The sequence below is a fragment of the Macaca mulatta genome, chromosome X, assembly GCF_049350105.2.
Source record: "Macaca mulatta isolate MMU2019108-1 chromosome X, T2T-MMU8v2.0, whole genome shotgun sequence".
Taxonomy (NCBI): domain Eukaryota; kingdom Metazoa; phylum Chordata; class Mammalia; order Primates; family Cercopithecidae; genus Macaca; species Macaca mulatta.
The window spans coordinates 48,905,474-48,918,691 of record NC_133426.1 but is presented as its reverse complement, the minus strand read 5'-3'; the positions used below and the strand labels follow the sequence as shown (position 1 = coordinate 48,918,691).

Here is a 13,218-nt window from a genome sequence, read left to right as displayed (position 1 = left end):
AAAATAAAAAGTACATTTAATTGATTTTCTTTAAAATATTCAGCTGGGATTTAAATTGAAATTACATAGAAATTATATATTAGTTTGGATAGACTTGACATCTCTATAAAACGAAATTGCCTCATCCAAGAACATGAATTGCGTCTTCATTTATTCAGATGATCTTTTTTCGTTTTTGAGACAGAGTCTTGCTCTGTCACCCAGGCTGGAATGCAGTGGCACAATCTCGGCTCACTGCAACCTCTGCCTGCCAGGTTCAAGCAATTTTCCTGCCTCAGCCTCCTGAGTAGCTGGAATTACAGGCACGTGTCACCATGTCTGGCTAATTTTTGTATTTTCAGTAGAGATGGGGTTTCACCATGTTGGCCAGGCTGGTCTTGAACTCCGGACCTCAGGTGATTTGCCCGCCTCGGCCTCCTAAAGTGCTGGGATTATAGGCATGAGCCACCGCGGCCGGCCTCTTTTATACCTTTTAATGGAGTTTTAACTTTTTCTCCATAGAGGTCTTATCCTAGTCAGACTAATTTTTTATTGCTGTGTAAAGAACATTACCACAGGCCGGGCGCGGTGGCTCAAGCCTGTAATCCCAGCACTTTGGGAGGCCGAGACGGGCAGATCACGAGGTCAGGAGATCGAGACCATCCTGGTTAACACGGTGAAACCCCGTCTCTACTAAAAAAATACAAAAAAAACTAGAAACTAGCTGGGCGAGGTGGTGGGCGCCTGTAGTCCCAGCTACTTGGGAGGCTGAGGCAGGAGAATGGTGTGAACCCGGGAGGCGGAGCTCACAGTGAGCTGAGATCTGGCCACTGCACTCCAGCCTGGGCGACAGAGCGAGACTCCGCCTCAAAAAAAAAAAAAAAAAAAAAGAATATTACCACAAAGTTCGCAGCTTTTAAACTATATACATGCAATATTATCTCATGGTTTCTGTGGATCAGGAGTCAGGGTGTGGCTTAGCTGGATTTTCTGCTTATAGTCTCAGAAGCTGAAAATCAAGGTGTCCACTAGGGCTGCTGTCTCATTTGAGGCTTCCCTGGGAAAGGATCCAATTTCAAGCTCACTGGAGTTCTTGGCAGTATTCTGTTTCTTACAGTCATAAGACTGAGGGCTTCAGTTTCTTGTTGGATGTCAACTGGAAGCCACCCTCATTTCCTAGAGTTTAAGGTTCCCCAAAGTGGCCACTTGCTTAAGCCAACAAGGCAGTGAGAGTCTTCTACAACGTGGTCATTTCAACCTTATTTATTTATTTATTTAGTTTTTGAGACAGGGTCTCACTCTGAGGCTCAGGCTGGAGTGTAGTGGTGAAATCTTGGCTTACTACAACCTCTGCCTCCTGGGTTCCAGCAATTCTCATGCCTCAACCTCCTGAGTAGCTGGGATTAGAGATGCCCCCCACCACGCCCAGCTAATTTTTGTATTTTTAGTAGAGATGGGGTTTCACTATGTTAACCAGGCTGGTCTCGAACTTTTGGCCTCATGTGATCCGCCCGCCTCGGCCTCCCAAAGTGATGGGATTACAGGCGTGAGCCACCATGCCTAGCCTCAACCTTATTTTTAATATGATCACATACATGTAATGGCATACAGTCAGTCACCCTTGGTCATGCACAAACTCAAGGACAGGGGATTATGCAAGCATGTGAACGCCAGATAGGAAGAATCATGGGGGCCATCTTAAGTGTGTTTTGATGACACCATTCCTGTGGATATGATCTTCAGGTTCACAAAAAGATTTATACAAAGATTTTCATTGTAAAGTTGTTTGTAACACTATCAAGATGAAGGCAGTTAGAGTCAATGGGTTAGATAGATACATCCACAGCACCATGAATGGATCTTTCTTTTCATCCCTTTAAATTTATGCCATGGTTTCATATTTTGTTTTAATTCCAAAATGAAAATATCTATACTCTTTTTTATTTGATTATAACAGTGACACATAATTATTGTAACTTTTTTTTTTTTTTTTTTTTTTTTTTTTGAGAAGGAGTTTCGCTCTTGTCACCCAGGCTGTAGTGTAATGGTGTAATCTCGGCTCACTGCAACCTCCGCCTCCCGGGTTCAAGTGATTCTCCTGCCTCAGCCTGCTGAGTAGCTTGGATTACAGGTATGTGCTACCAGGCCTGGCTAATTTTTGTATTTTTAGTAGAGACAGGGCTTCACCATGTTGGCCAGGCTGGTCTCAAACTCCTGACCTCAGGTGATCCACCCGCTTCGGCCTCCTAAAGTGCTGGGATTACAAGCATGAGCCACCGAGCCTGGCCTATTGTAACTTTTTTTTTTTTTGGACAATAGAAAAGTATAAAGGAGAAAGTAACAAACCATTAGTTACCTCCCCAGAGAACCATTGTTAACATTCCCTCCCCAACATTTTTTGCCCTATGGATACACATTTTTTCAAGATCTTGTTTGCTTTGATATGTCATTTCAGTGACTTGAACTTATTTCTGGAACAATATATGGGTAAAGTCTATGTATATATGTATCTATGTATATATCTATCTACGGAAAACAAGTAGATATAGACAGTAAAATAAAGACAGAGACAAGACAGGGGTTGGAGAGATGAAAGGAGAGAAAGTCATAGACAGGGAGAGACATATGGGGAGAGGAAGACACAGAGAGAGCTGTGGGCACATAAGGACAGAAAGAGAAACACAGAGAGCCATGGAGAAATGAAAGTATTGGGCCAGGGCCAGGCATGGTGGCTCAACACCTGTAATCCCAGCACTTTGGGAGGCTGAGGAGGGCCGATTGCTTGAGCTCAGAAGTTGGAGACCAACCTGGGCAACATGGTGAGACCCCATCTCTACCAAAATACAAAAATTAGCCAGGCGTGGTGGTGGGCACCTGTAGTCCCAGCTACTTGGCAGACTGAGGCATGAGAATTGCTTGAACCCTGGAGGTGGAAATTGCAGTGAGTTGAGATCTGGCCACTGCCCTCAGCCTGGAGGACACAGTGAGACCCTGTCAGAAAAAAAAAAAAAAAAAAGACAAAGAGACAAGGAGAGAATGGAAAGGAGCATTTATTGAGCTCCTACTGAATGTCATTCTAAACCTCCAAGGTCACTTTGAGGGAGGCTGTCAGTAATAACCCCTTTATGCCTCTGAGAGCCTGAGCCTTAGAATGGCGAACTGAGCTGTCCATGGTCACATAACCTAGATTGAAACCATCTCCCTTGGCGCGGGCCGGGCCCACTGCGGGTGATCCATTAACTATTTATCTAATGAACAAACTAAAGTCCATCTCCTCCCCAAGGAAGAGAGATGAGGACCAGACCCCCATTTCACTCCACTGAGTCCATTTTTCTTGCCTGTTTTCCTGTCTGCCAAGGTAACTGTAAGGTCGGTTGCCCCAGCAACTGCCCTCCGACTGCCATGGCAACCGCCAGCTCTCCACCTTGCCCTTTGGGCATTTCCATGGCGACGGGAGGTCTGGAGGGGCTGCCAGTTCCCCGAGGCTGCGCCTGCGTCGGGTGGGGGGGTGGGGGGGTGGGGGGGTGGGGGGGTAGGGGGGGGCCCTGATTCCGGGCGTGCGCAGCCGCAGAGCGCCGCAGCCTCGCCAGCTCGCCCGGGCACTGCGCACTTGCCAGCCAGTTCGCCCGTCCGGAGCCCGGCTCGCTGGGGCAGCATGGCGGGGTCGCCGCTGCTCTGGGGGCCGCGGGCCGGGGGCGTCGGCCTTTTGGTGCTGCTGCTGCTGGGCCTCTTTCAGCCGCCCTCCGCGCTCTGCGCGCGGCCGGTAAAGGTGCGACTCCAGTCCGGCGCGGGGTGGGGTTGGGGGAGGATGCCACCGGCGAGGGTTGGAGTTGGGGCTGCGCCACCTCATCCTCGCCCAAGCCGGCTCCCGGTACGTGCGGAGAGATCGACGAGGGTGGCCTGGGCTCCGGCCGCCGGTCCGCGCCCAGGCCACGCCGGCACACCTGAGACCTGACTCGGTCTCTGCCTGTGCGGGTGGCGTTGTCCCGGGCGCCGCCGGTAACCTTGCCCTGCCCACCTTTCCGAGCCCGGTGCCTGTGACGCTCTCCACGGCACTAAGGCGCTTTAAGAAAGGGCGCGCGCGCATCGGTGTGTGTGCGTGTGATGTGAGGACAGCGGTGTGGAGGTGTCGTGTCCTTGAAAGTGTGTGGTCTCTGGTTTGAGCGCTTCCAAATGTCCTACAAAGGTGCCGTGGTGCGTCTGGGTGTGTAGTGTGTGTGATACCGGAATACTTCTGTGCGCGATTCTTCTGTGGGCCCGATTGTTTTCTCGGTGACACCGTGTGTATATTTATGAATCTTTATATGTGTGTTGGCATGGCCTATGGGCGTCTCTCTCTCTCTCACTCTCTCTGTGATTTCGTTTTTGAGAGGGAGTGGTCTTCGCATCTCCGTGTGCACATTCCGTAGTGGTTCTGTTGGACCAAGTGCCTGGGATTTCATTTGCGTGTTCCTGAGACTGTTTCTCTCTGTTTCTTTGTGGAGCTGTGTCATCCTGAGGAGAGGAGCCATGATGCCTCTCTGCTGCATTGTGTCTTTAAGGATGGTGCATGTCCTTGCACCTGGGTGGCTTGGCGACTGTAACTGCAGGGGCAGCTGCGGATGTGAACATGTGCAGGTCCTTACATGTGGCTGTGGCAGTGTTGGGCTGTATATGTGACATCTCCAGGCCTGTCAGTCCTCATAATGTGTGTGAGGCTGTGATTGCTGGTGAGTGTGACACCCCGGGGTGACTGAGGAGTGGTAGGCGCCAAGCAAGGGCACTTGCAGAGGCATCCTCCTCTAGCTCTTCAATACTGTCTGCATCAGAGATGGGAATTAAAAAAAAAAACAAAAACTGTTACCTTATATCCGTGTAACAATGTGTTTAATATATATGTACAATGTAAAGAATGATGACAAAATAACTCCGCCGTGTAGCAGTCACTCAGCTGAATAAATAGAGCCTGACCAAGAGTTAGAAGCCCCTGTGTGCCCCTCCCCATGGCAGCCCCTGTTCCTGCACAGTCCATATTCTATATTTTCTGTCCATTGATCCCTTACTTCCTTACTTTTGTTTGTAGCTTATCACATATGTGTAGCTCTCAAAACAATCCATTGTTTAGTTTTTCCTGCTTTTTGAACATCATTGAAATAGAATCATACTAGGTGACTGGTTCCGCGTAGTCACTAGGGGTCACTAGGAAGTCCTCAGGGTGTCTAGTAGTCTCAGGCAGTCTGCAGTGAAATTCTGGAACTTGGCTTTTTTTTTTTTTTTTTTTCCTTGGCTCTACTTTGGTTGCGAGATTCATCCAAGTTTATGCTTGGTGGCTATAATTCATTTATTTGTATTACTGCATAACATTATATCCTATGAGGACATCATGATTTATATATGTGTTCTCAATTTGTCAGTGGACATTGGATTGTTTCCAGGCTTTTCTTTCTCCCCTGCCCTTTTATGCTATTACGAACAGTGCTGCCATCATCTGTCATGAACTTGTGACCAGTAGTATATGTGCCAAAGCTACTCTGGGGCATAACGTCCCAGGAGTGGGTCATAGGATATGTGCATCTTTTTAGATATTGTCAAACCGCTCTTCAAAATTACTTTGCCAGTTTAATTTTCACCAGCATAGTATGAGAGTTCCCATTTTTCTGCATTCATATCAACACTTTATATTATCAGACTTTTTGATTTGGGTCAATCTTTTAGTTATATTATGCATAGTATCTCACTGGCATTTTAATTTGCTTTCCCCTGATTACTAATGAGGTTTTTAATTTTATTTTATGTTTGTTAGAGACAGCATCTTCCTCTGTCATGCACACTGGAGTGTAGTGGTGCAATCTGGGCTCACTGCAGCCTTGAGCTTCTGGACTCAGGTGATCCTCTCACTTCATCTTCCCAAGTAGCTGAGACTATGGGCATGTGCCTCGCTCATTTTTTTGGTTTTATTTTTTGTAGAGACAGGGTCTCCCTATGTTGACCAGGCTGGTCTCAAACTCCTGGCCTCAAGCGATCTTCCTGCGTTGGCCTCCCAAAGTGCTGAGATTACAGGCATGAACCACTACAGCTGGCCCAATTTTTCATGTTTAGTAATCATTTTTGTGAAATAGGTGATCATGTATTTTTTCTATTTCTGTATGAGTTTTTCTCTTACTACTGTTTAGGAATTCTCTGTATCTTCTGTGTACTACTCTTTTTTTTTTCTTTTTTGAGACGGAGTCTCACTCTGTTGCCCAGGATGGAGTGCAGTGGCGCGATTTTGGCTCACTGCAAGCTCCGCCTCCCGGGTTCACGCCATTCTCCTGCCTCAGCCTCCTGAGTAGCTGGGACTTCAGGCGCCCGCCACTACACCCAGCTAATTTTTTTGTATTTTTAGTAGAGACGGGCTGTCACCGTGTTAGCCAGGATGGTCTCGATCGCCTGACCTTGTGATCCGCCCCCCCTCGGCCTCCCAAAGTGCTGGGATTACAGGCGTGAACCACCGCGCCCGGCCCCTGTGTACTACTCTTTTATTGGCTATTTGTGTTGCAGGCATCACTCCTTTTAAGCATATTTATATGTGGCCTGTATGTTTCTTTTCCAAACCTTCACAGTCATTTTTATGATATTTTTTATTCCTTGCTCAGATTATTGGTACCCTCTTTTATTTCTTTAAACTTGTGGAAATTGTTTCAAAACTGCTTGAACTGAAAATTTGTTATTGGGTAATTTATTCTACAGATGAACTTGTACACATGCCAAATGGTATATGAACAAGTTTATTCATATAGTTCCTGTTGTCCACAATATTAAATATGGAAAAATCTGTAACTGTCATATCTACCATCGCTACTCTTATAAAGAAACTCGGTCCCCAGGAGTGGGGGTGGGGAGGGAGGAATTATGAGTCACCAAGGGATCACTGGCGCGCTGTGGGGTGGAGTGGGGGGGTGTCTGGGGATCTTTGGTGGCCTTAAGTGTGTTTGGAGATATTTGGTGGTTTCCAGTGGCCTTAGGGGAGTCCGGGTGTATTTGGATGGTCACGGTGCTTTTGGTGGCATCTGGGATGCTTGAGGCCCACGGAGCTTCCCAGGCTGGGGTCCCTGGCTCGACAGACGCTGACAAACTCTTTTCCCCCACCTCATTTTCCCTCAGGAGCCCCGCGGCCTAAGCGCAGCGTCGCCGCCCTTGGCTGAGACTGGCGATCCCCGCCGCTTCCGGCGGTCAGTGCCCCGAGGTGAGGCGGCGGCGGGGGCGGTGCAGGAGCTAGCGCGGGCTCTGGCGCATCTGCTGGAGGCCGAACGTCAGGAGAGGGCGCGGGCCGAGGCGCAGGAGGCTGAGGATCAGCAGGCGCGCGTCCTGGCGCAGCTGCTGCGTGTTTGGGGCGCCCCCCGCAACTCTGACCCGGCTCTGGGCCTGGACGACGACCCCGACGCGCCTGCAGCGCAGCTAGCTCGCGCTCTGCTCCGCGCCCGCCTTGACCCTGCCGCCCTCGCAGCCCAGCTTGTCCCCGCGCCTGTCCCCGCCGCAGCGCTCAGACCCCGGCCCCCAGTCTACGACGACGGCCCCGCGGGCCCAGATGCCGAGGAGGCAGGCGACGAGACACCCGACGTGGACCCCGAGCTGCTGAGGTGCCCAGCAGGGGGTGGGGAGGGGTCGGGTGCCTCCGTCCGGGGAGGTCGAGGGAGAGGAACTGGGACGCCTGCTTCTCCCGTGGAGTGCGAACCTCTAAGTCTTGGGGCCCTAAGAGGGAGTGAGGTCCTGGATCCAGGGAGTCGGGGCAAGGATGCCTGGCTGAGTACTCAGTGGGGGAAGTGGACCCCAGGTCCTGGAAAGGGGAGAGGGAGGCAGGGAAGCCACCGTTTCTGGGATGAAAGACGGCTGTCTCCTGAAAGCAGTGGACTGAGGACGCCTCCTTAGGGAGGGAACCTGTCCCCAGGCAGTACGTGGTTGTGGATCCTGCGTTCTGGGCCTCGGGGGTGGGGCCAGAGAATGCCCCACCGCGGACGTAGCCTCACTGCATTGCGCTCGGCCTTGCAGGTACTTGCTGGGACGGATTCTTGCCGGAAGCGCGGACTCCGAGGGGGTGGCAGCCCCGCGCCGCCTCCGCCGTGCCGCCGACCAGGATGTGGGCTCCGACGTGCCCCCTGAGGGCGTGCTGGGGGCACTGCTGCGCGTGAAACGCCTAGAGACCCCGGCGCCCCAGGTGCCTGCACGCCGCCTCTTGCCACCCTGAGCACAGCCCGGATCCCTTGCACCCTGGGACCCAGGAGTGCCCCCGCCATCCCGCCACCAGGACTGCTCCCCGCCAGCACGTCCAGAGCAACTTACCCCGGCCAACCAGCCCTCCCGCCCGAGGATCCCTACCCCCGGCCCCACAATAAACATGATCTGAAGCAGCTCTGTGCTTGTCTGTGTGAGTGGCAGTTTCTAGGGGCTGGTGGTGCCCACGGTGGTGGTTGCCCTTAGACCAGGGGAGAGGAGCCCCTACCCTGGGTCCTGCACTTTAGAGCAATCACCTGCTCAGTCTATGTCTCTCCTTGAGGTGGAGGGGAAGGCATCAACATGGACAATGGCAGTGCCCACGCGGATCTTGTGTCCCCCTTTTAGGCCTCACTTGGGTATGGGGATCCCAGGCTTTCAGGCCACTTTCAGGGCCTGCACCATCATCTTCCAAGGGACCATCCTCCTGAGGGCCAAGGGGTGGCTTTGTGGGGCACGGGAGTAGAGCTTGAGGTGCGGGCTGGGATGTCACAGGCACACATGAACACCTCCTGATGCGGGGGAGAGAACCGGAGAGGACTTCGCGCTGGGGAACGGGAGGTCCCAATACAGGCACACTCTTTGGCAGACAGGCACATTCTGGCAGGGAACTCTGAGAAGGCTGAGAAATTGGAGCCTGGATATCCAGGTCACCAAGAAAGTGTATTTGCCAAATTAGGATAGGGTGTATTTCGTTTGCTTTGTAAAGCTTGATTTGCAATGTCTGTTTACCTATTTAGTTATGTAGTGTAGAGGCCTACCTGTACTCTTGCTCCAGGCCCTGGAGATACTGAGGGTTGCTGTGGTAGCAGCTGATTTGTAGCCATGGCCTTTGCACTGGCTAGTCCCTCTGCCTTTGGATATCTTCAAGTTTTTGTCCAGATGTCACCTACTCTCTAGAAGGCTTTCCTGGACCTGTCACCCTATTCCTTCACCTGCCTTTAACATGTAGCCTTTATCACTGTCTAGCCTGATGCCATATCTATCAGGGCAGGGATTTTTAAGTGTCTTGTTTGTCTCTACCTCCCTTGTATCTAAAGCGGAGCCTGGCACACCGTGGGCTCCCCCTGAATTTCTTGAATGAAAGAATTCTCACAACTCAAGTAACATTCTACCCAGTCTCACTCTCACCCACACAACACTCAGCACGGAGGCAGCTTTGAAACCAAAAACACCATTTATTTAATTTTGCACAAAATCTCTTGACATAACAAAAGCAACATTAGGCACTCCCATGTTACCAAAAAGCCCCTCACCAAGTGAAAACAAGAGAGGTGTCCATCTTTCCCTAGTATACTGAATGTGTCCCTCAAAGCTAATTGCTTCAGGGGTCTCATGTCAAATAAACAATCACCCTGGCCTGGGGGTAGGTCTACATTTCTTGGCCAAGACCTTCAGGCCACAGAGCAGCCACAGTGGCAGGTGGCCTTCTGGTGCCGGGCCTTCTCCCTACAGGACCTTGCCATGGGCTCCTTGGCCATGGCCTCCTGGACCCTCTGGATCTCATGGACCAGCAGAGAAAAGGCCTCCTCCACGCCTTGCCGTGTTTTGGCTGAGGTCTCCACGAAGTGGGCCCCCCAGCTGTGTGCAAGGGCTGCAGCAGCGGCATGAGCATCTCCAGCAGTGGTCACAAGGTCACACTTGTTGCCCACGAGGACAAGGGGCTGGGCGGGGTGAGGGCCCCAGGTGGCCCATATCTGTTGCAGCTGGATCAGAGACGAGGGGTCATCGAGAGCGAAGACGCCCAGCACACCATCACAGACAGCCAGGCACTGGTCACGCAGGGCCCTATGGATGGCCTGCCCTGCTGTGTCCAACACATTCAGAATGCAGTCCCCACTGTCCAGGGTCAACTCCTTCCAGTAGGAATCCTGGATGGTGGGGTCATGGTCCTCCACGAAGCACTGGTGGTTCAGCTGGATGGTCAGCGCACTCTTGCCCACGCCACTCGCGCCCACCACCACAGCCTTGTACTCAGGCAGCTGCCTGCCAACATCCCTGCAGCGTGCCTGTGCCCGGTGGGTTTCCCCCTGGAAGGAAGGGCTCCATGTGGCCAGGCCCAGGTCGAAGGTGCCAGGCTTTGTTGGCAGCTCCATGACCCCAGCAGGCAGCTCAGGGAAGAGACGTGGGCAGCGGGCTCTGCAAGTGGGAAGAGAAGAAGCAAGACAACAGGCAATATGTTAGGGGAGACCATGTGAGGGCAAGGAGACAGTGGGGTGTCATTATTTTAACATTTACCAAGTGCCTATTGTGTGCTGATCACCTTCCAATTTGCGTGCTATATATATATGATTTATGTTGTTTTCTCCCTGCCCCACGTCCCCCCCATCTCTCCTTCCCTCCTCACACGAACCAACAACTGTGAAGTCTGGATTTCCCAAACAGCTTTATTGAGATGTAATTTACATCCCATCAAGTTCAGCCAGCTAGTGTCCAATTTAACGGGTTTTAGCATATTCATGAAGTTGCGCAACTATCACCATAACTAAATTTTAGAACATTTTCCTCACCCCGAAGAGAATGCCTATGCCCATTAGCAGTTCCTCCCCATGATGGAGGGAGCGCAGGATTTTGCCGGTTTGGGTCACCATTGAACCCCAGCCCAGCACAGTGCCTGCCAGACAGTAGGGACTCAACATTCCCACCCCCAGAAGGTTTATGTTCTAAAAGGCAGAGGCAGATAAGACAATAAACCAAATAAATATGTCAATTACGTGGTCTGTTAGCCATTATCATTAGAATGTTGTCTTTATTAATTATTCAACATACATTTATTGGGAACCTACTGTGTGGCAAGGACATAGAGGTGGGCAATAAATAGACAACAAACTGTAGCCCTCATGAAGGTTATATTCTGGTCGGGGTGAGAGACAACAAACTAGGTAAAAAAGTGGGCCGGGTGCAATGGCTCACGCCTGTAATCCCAGCACTTTGGGAGGCTGAGGCAGGTGGATCACCTGAGGTCAGGAGTTTGAGACCAGCCTGCCCAACATGGCGAAACCCCGTCTCTACTAAAAATACAAAAAATTAGCCGGGCGTGGTGGCGGATGCCTGTAGTCCCAGCTACTCGGGAGGCTGAGGCAGGAGAATGGCGTGAACCCGGGAGGCGGAGCTTGCAGTGAGGTGAGATCTCACCACTGCACTCCAGCCTGGGGGACAAGAGCAAAACTCCATCTCAAAAAAAAAAAAAAAAAAGTGAACTATATGTCAGTAGCAGGTGATAAGCATGCAGAAGGTGCTTAGTTCATGCCAGGCTTTTAAATTATAATTTAATCTCCATTCATTAATTCAAGAATCTTCCTTCGTGCCAGGCATTGTGGTGTGGCAGTTAACAAAACAGACCCCAGTCCCTGCCCTTGTGAGGATTAGATTCTGGCAGAGAGAAAGAGACAATAACAAGATAAGGAACAAGGAAGTTGCGTGTTCGAAGAGGATGGGCACACGGCAGGTGGTCAATTAGTGTTAGTTATTAGCAGCACATCCCCATTCACTCAGTGAATGCCCCTCGGTGTCCTTGGGCTCAGGAAGTGCCCCGCTTAGTGCATCCTAATGGCTGTTGCCACGACTCCCTTCCGAAAGCCTGGAGCAGCGACAGTTTGGGGGCAGATGGTGGCTTCGAGGTTTGGTGGAGTTGGAGATCCGGAGGTCGGGGTCGGGGCAAGGTCCCAAATGGGGATGTGGCCTCGGCGTCCTCAGCTCTGAGGGATCCCTGGGAATAGTCACTGGAGGCGCTGGCCCAGAAGGAGCGGGGGCGGGATGAAGAGAGCAGGAAGCGGAGGATGGAGCTTGGGGGTCCCAGACCGTTGGGGACAGGAAGAAGACCTGGAGGACTGCGGGGAGGGGCGAGGCGGTGGCGCACATGGAGGGAGAGGTCGGCTTCTGGGGGTCCTGTAGGGGTGCCCGGCCATCTTTAGGGATGGGTCAGAAGGCAGAGGCGGGGTCGAGGCTGCCTCTTAAGTCGGAGTCCAAGCGGCTGGAGTCTGGGGGCGCCGACGGTGAGGAAGGGGAGCCCGAGGACTGGCCGAGTGGCCGAGCGCAGCTCCCAACCCAGCTGCCTGGCAGGACCGGGCCACACTCGCCCAGTTCCCTCGACGCGCAGGGAGGCCGCGGCCCGGGTCCTCACGGCCCCACTCCCGGGAGGAGCCATGAGGCGCAGAGGCACGTGCCAAGGGCACTGGCCCGGGGTCTCAGCCCGCGGGAGGCGCCGGGGATGGGGGGCTTGGTCCTCTCAAGTGGCGCGGAGCCCCCGGTGGGTCCCCTGGGCTCCTGGCGGTGGCTGCGCGCTCAGAGCCGCCGGGACCAGGTTGGGGGGCTTCGTCCAGCTCACCGAGGCCGGCGCGCTGAGGAGCCGGGATCTGGGGTCAGGGCAGCCTCGCCAGGTCGCGCTTTCCCGGACGAGGCCGGGTGAGGTGCAAAGCTCGGAGTACGGAGGGGTCCCCGAAACCAGGGCTGCACTTCGGACTCCGTGTGAGCAGTGTCGCCCAGGCATCCTGTCAAGACCCACTCCGACTCCGGGTGAGGCGGCCCCTCTTCCAGCCCAGCGCCAACACCCCTCCCGGCAGGCCGGGTGAGGGGCCGCTCGCCCGGGAGAAGGCTTGGCGCTTGGGGGAGGGTCCCCTAAAGCCGGCGCGGGGATACCCCCAGGCCTGGCGGGGCCGGGGGCACCGGTGCCTCGCTCACCTGTGTCCGTGGGGAGGCAGGCGCGCTGGGACGCTCTGACAGGCCTGGCAGGGGGCTACGCTTGCTCCCCGGGGCCCCCCGGCGGCGAGTGGGGGAGTGGACATGCGCAGCCGCCCTCCCTCTGCTCCTCAGGCCGCCCACCCCCCTGCGCCGCGCCCCTGCCCCTGCCACTGCCCCGCCCCTGCCCCTACCATTGCCCCGGGGGAGCACGGGGTCGTGCCCCCAGGTGGCTTGCGCACAGGTACGTGGGTGCCACAGCGGCCTCTAGGGGTGCGCGGACGGCGGCCAAACCTCCTTGTGTGTCCCCTACAGCGCCTCTCCCTTGCTTTC

At 53.3% G+C, this 13,218-nt stretch overlaps 2 protein-coding genes across 4 annotated transcripts; one reads left to right on the top strand and one right to left on the bottom strand.

The window, feature by feature from the left end:
• The first annotated feature begins 3,556 nt into the window (after positions 1 to 3,556).
• Positions 3,557 to 8,347, top strand: PCSK1N (proprotein convertase subtilisin/kexin type 1 inhibitor). Of its 2 annotated transcripts, none has more exons than XM_015127374.3 (3): positions 3,557 to 3,748; positions 7,102 to 7,577; positions 7,987 to 8,347. In XM_015127374.3, the coding sequence occupies exons 1-3, from the start codon at positions 3,635 to 3,637 to the stop codon at positions 8,180 to 8,182; spliced, it is 786 nt and encodes a 261-aa protein (XP_014982860.1). In that variant the 5' UTR covers positions 3,557 to 3,634; the 3' UTR covers positions 8,183 to 8,347. The 2 variants fall into 2 exon arrangements, with proteins under 2 accessions (XP_014982860.1, XP_028697772.1); XM_028841939.2 differs by having other exon boundaries at positions 3,557 to 3,850.
• A 947-nt stretch (positions 8,348 to 9,294) lies between these two features.
• On the bottom strand, positions 9,295 to 13,023 carry ERAS (ES cell expressed Ras). Of its 2 annotated transcripts, XM_077987935.1 has the most exons (2): positions 12,889 to 13,023; positions 9,367 to 10,347 (listed from the first exon to the last, which is right to left on the bottom strand). In XM_077987935.1, exons 1-2 carry the CDS (start codon positions 12,990 to 12,992, stop codon positions 9,603 to 9,605), a joined length of 849 nt encoding a protein of 282 aa, XP_077844061.1. In that variant the 5' UTR covers positions 12,993 to 13,023; the 3' UTR covers positions 9,367 to 9,602.
• Between the last annotated feature and the right edge of the window lie 195 nt (positions 13,024 to 13,218).

Bases quoted from the DNA above. Each gene is read 5' to 3' on its own strand.
- PCSK1N (XM_028841939.2), top strand. From the start codon at position 3,635: ATGGCGGGGTCGCCGCTGCTCTGGGGGCCGCGGGCCGGGGGCGTCGGC. The intron at 3,851-7,101 runs GTACGTGCGGAG...ATTTTCCCTCAG, and splicing joins CTCGCCCAAGCCGGCTCCCG to GAGCCCCGCGGCCTAAGCGC. The intron at 7,578-7,986 runs GTGCCCAGCAGG...TCGGCCTTGCAG, and splicing joins GTGGACCCCGAGCTGCTGAG to GTACTTGCTGGGACGGATTC.
- ERAS (XM_077987935.1), bottom strand. From the start codon at position 12,992: ATGTCCACTCCCCCACTCGCCGCCGGGGGGCCCCGGGGAGCAAGCGTA. The intron at 10,348-12,888 runs GTGAGCGAGGCA...TCCCACTTGCAG, and splicing joins CTGCCTCCCCACGGACACAG to AGCCCGCTGCCCACGTCTCT.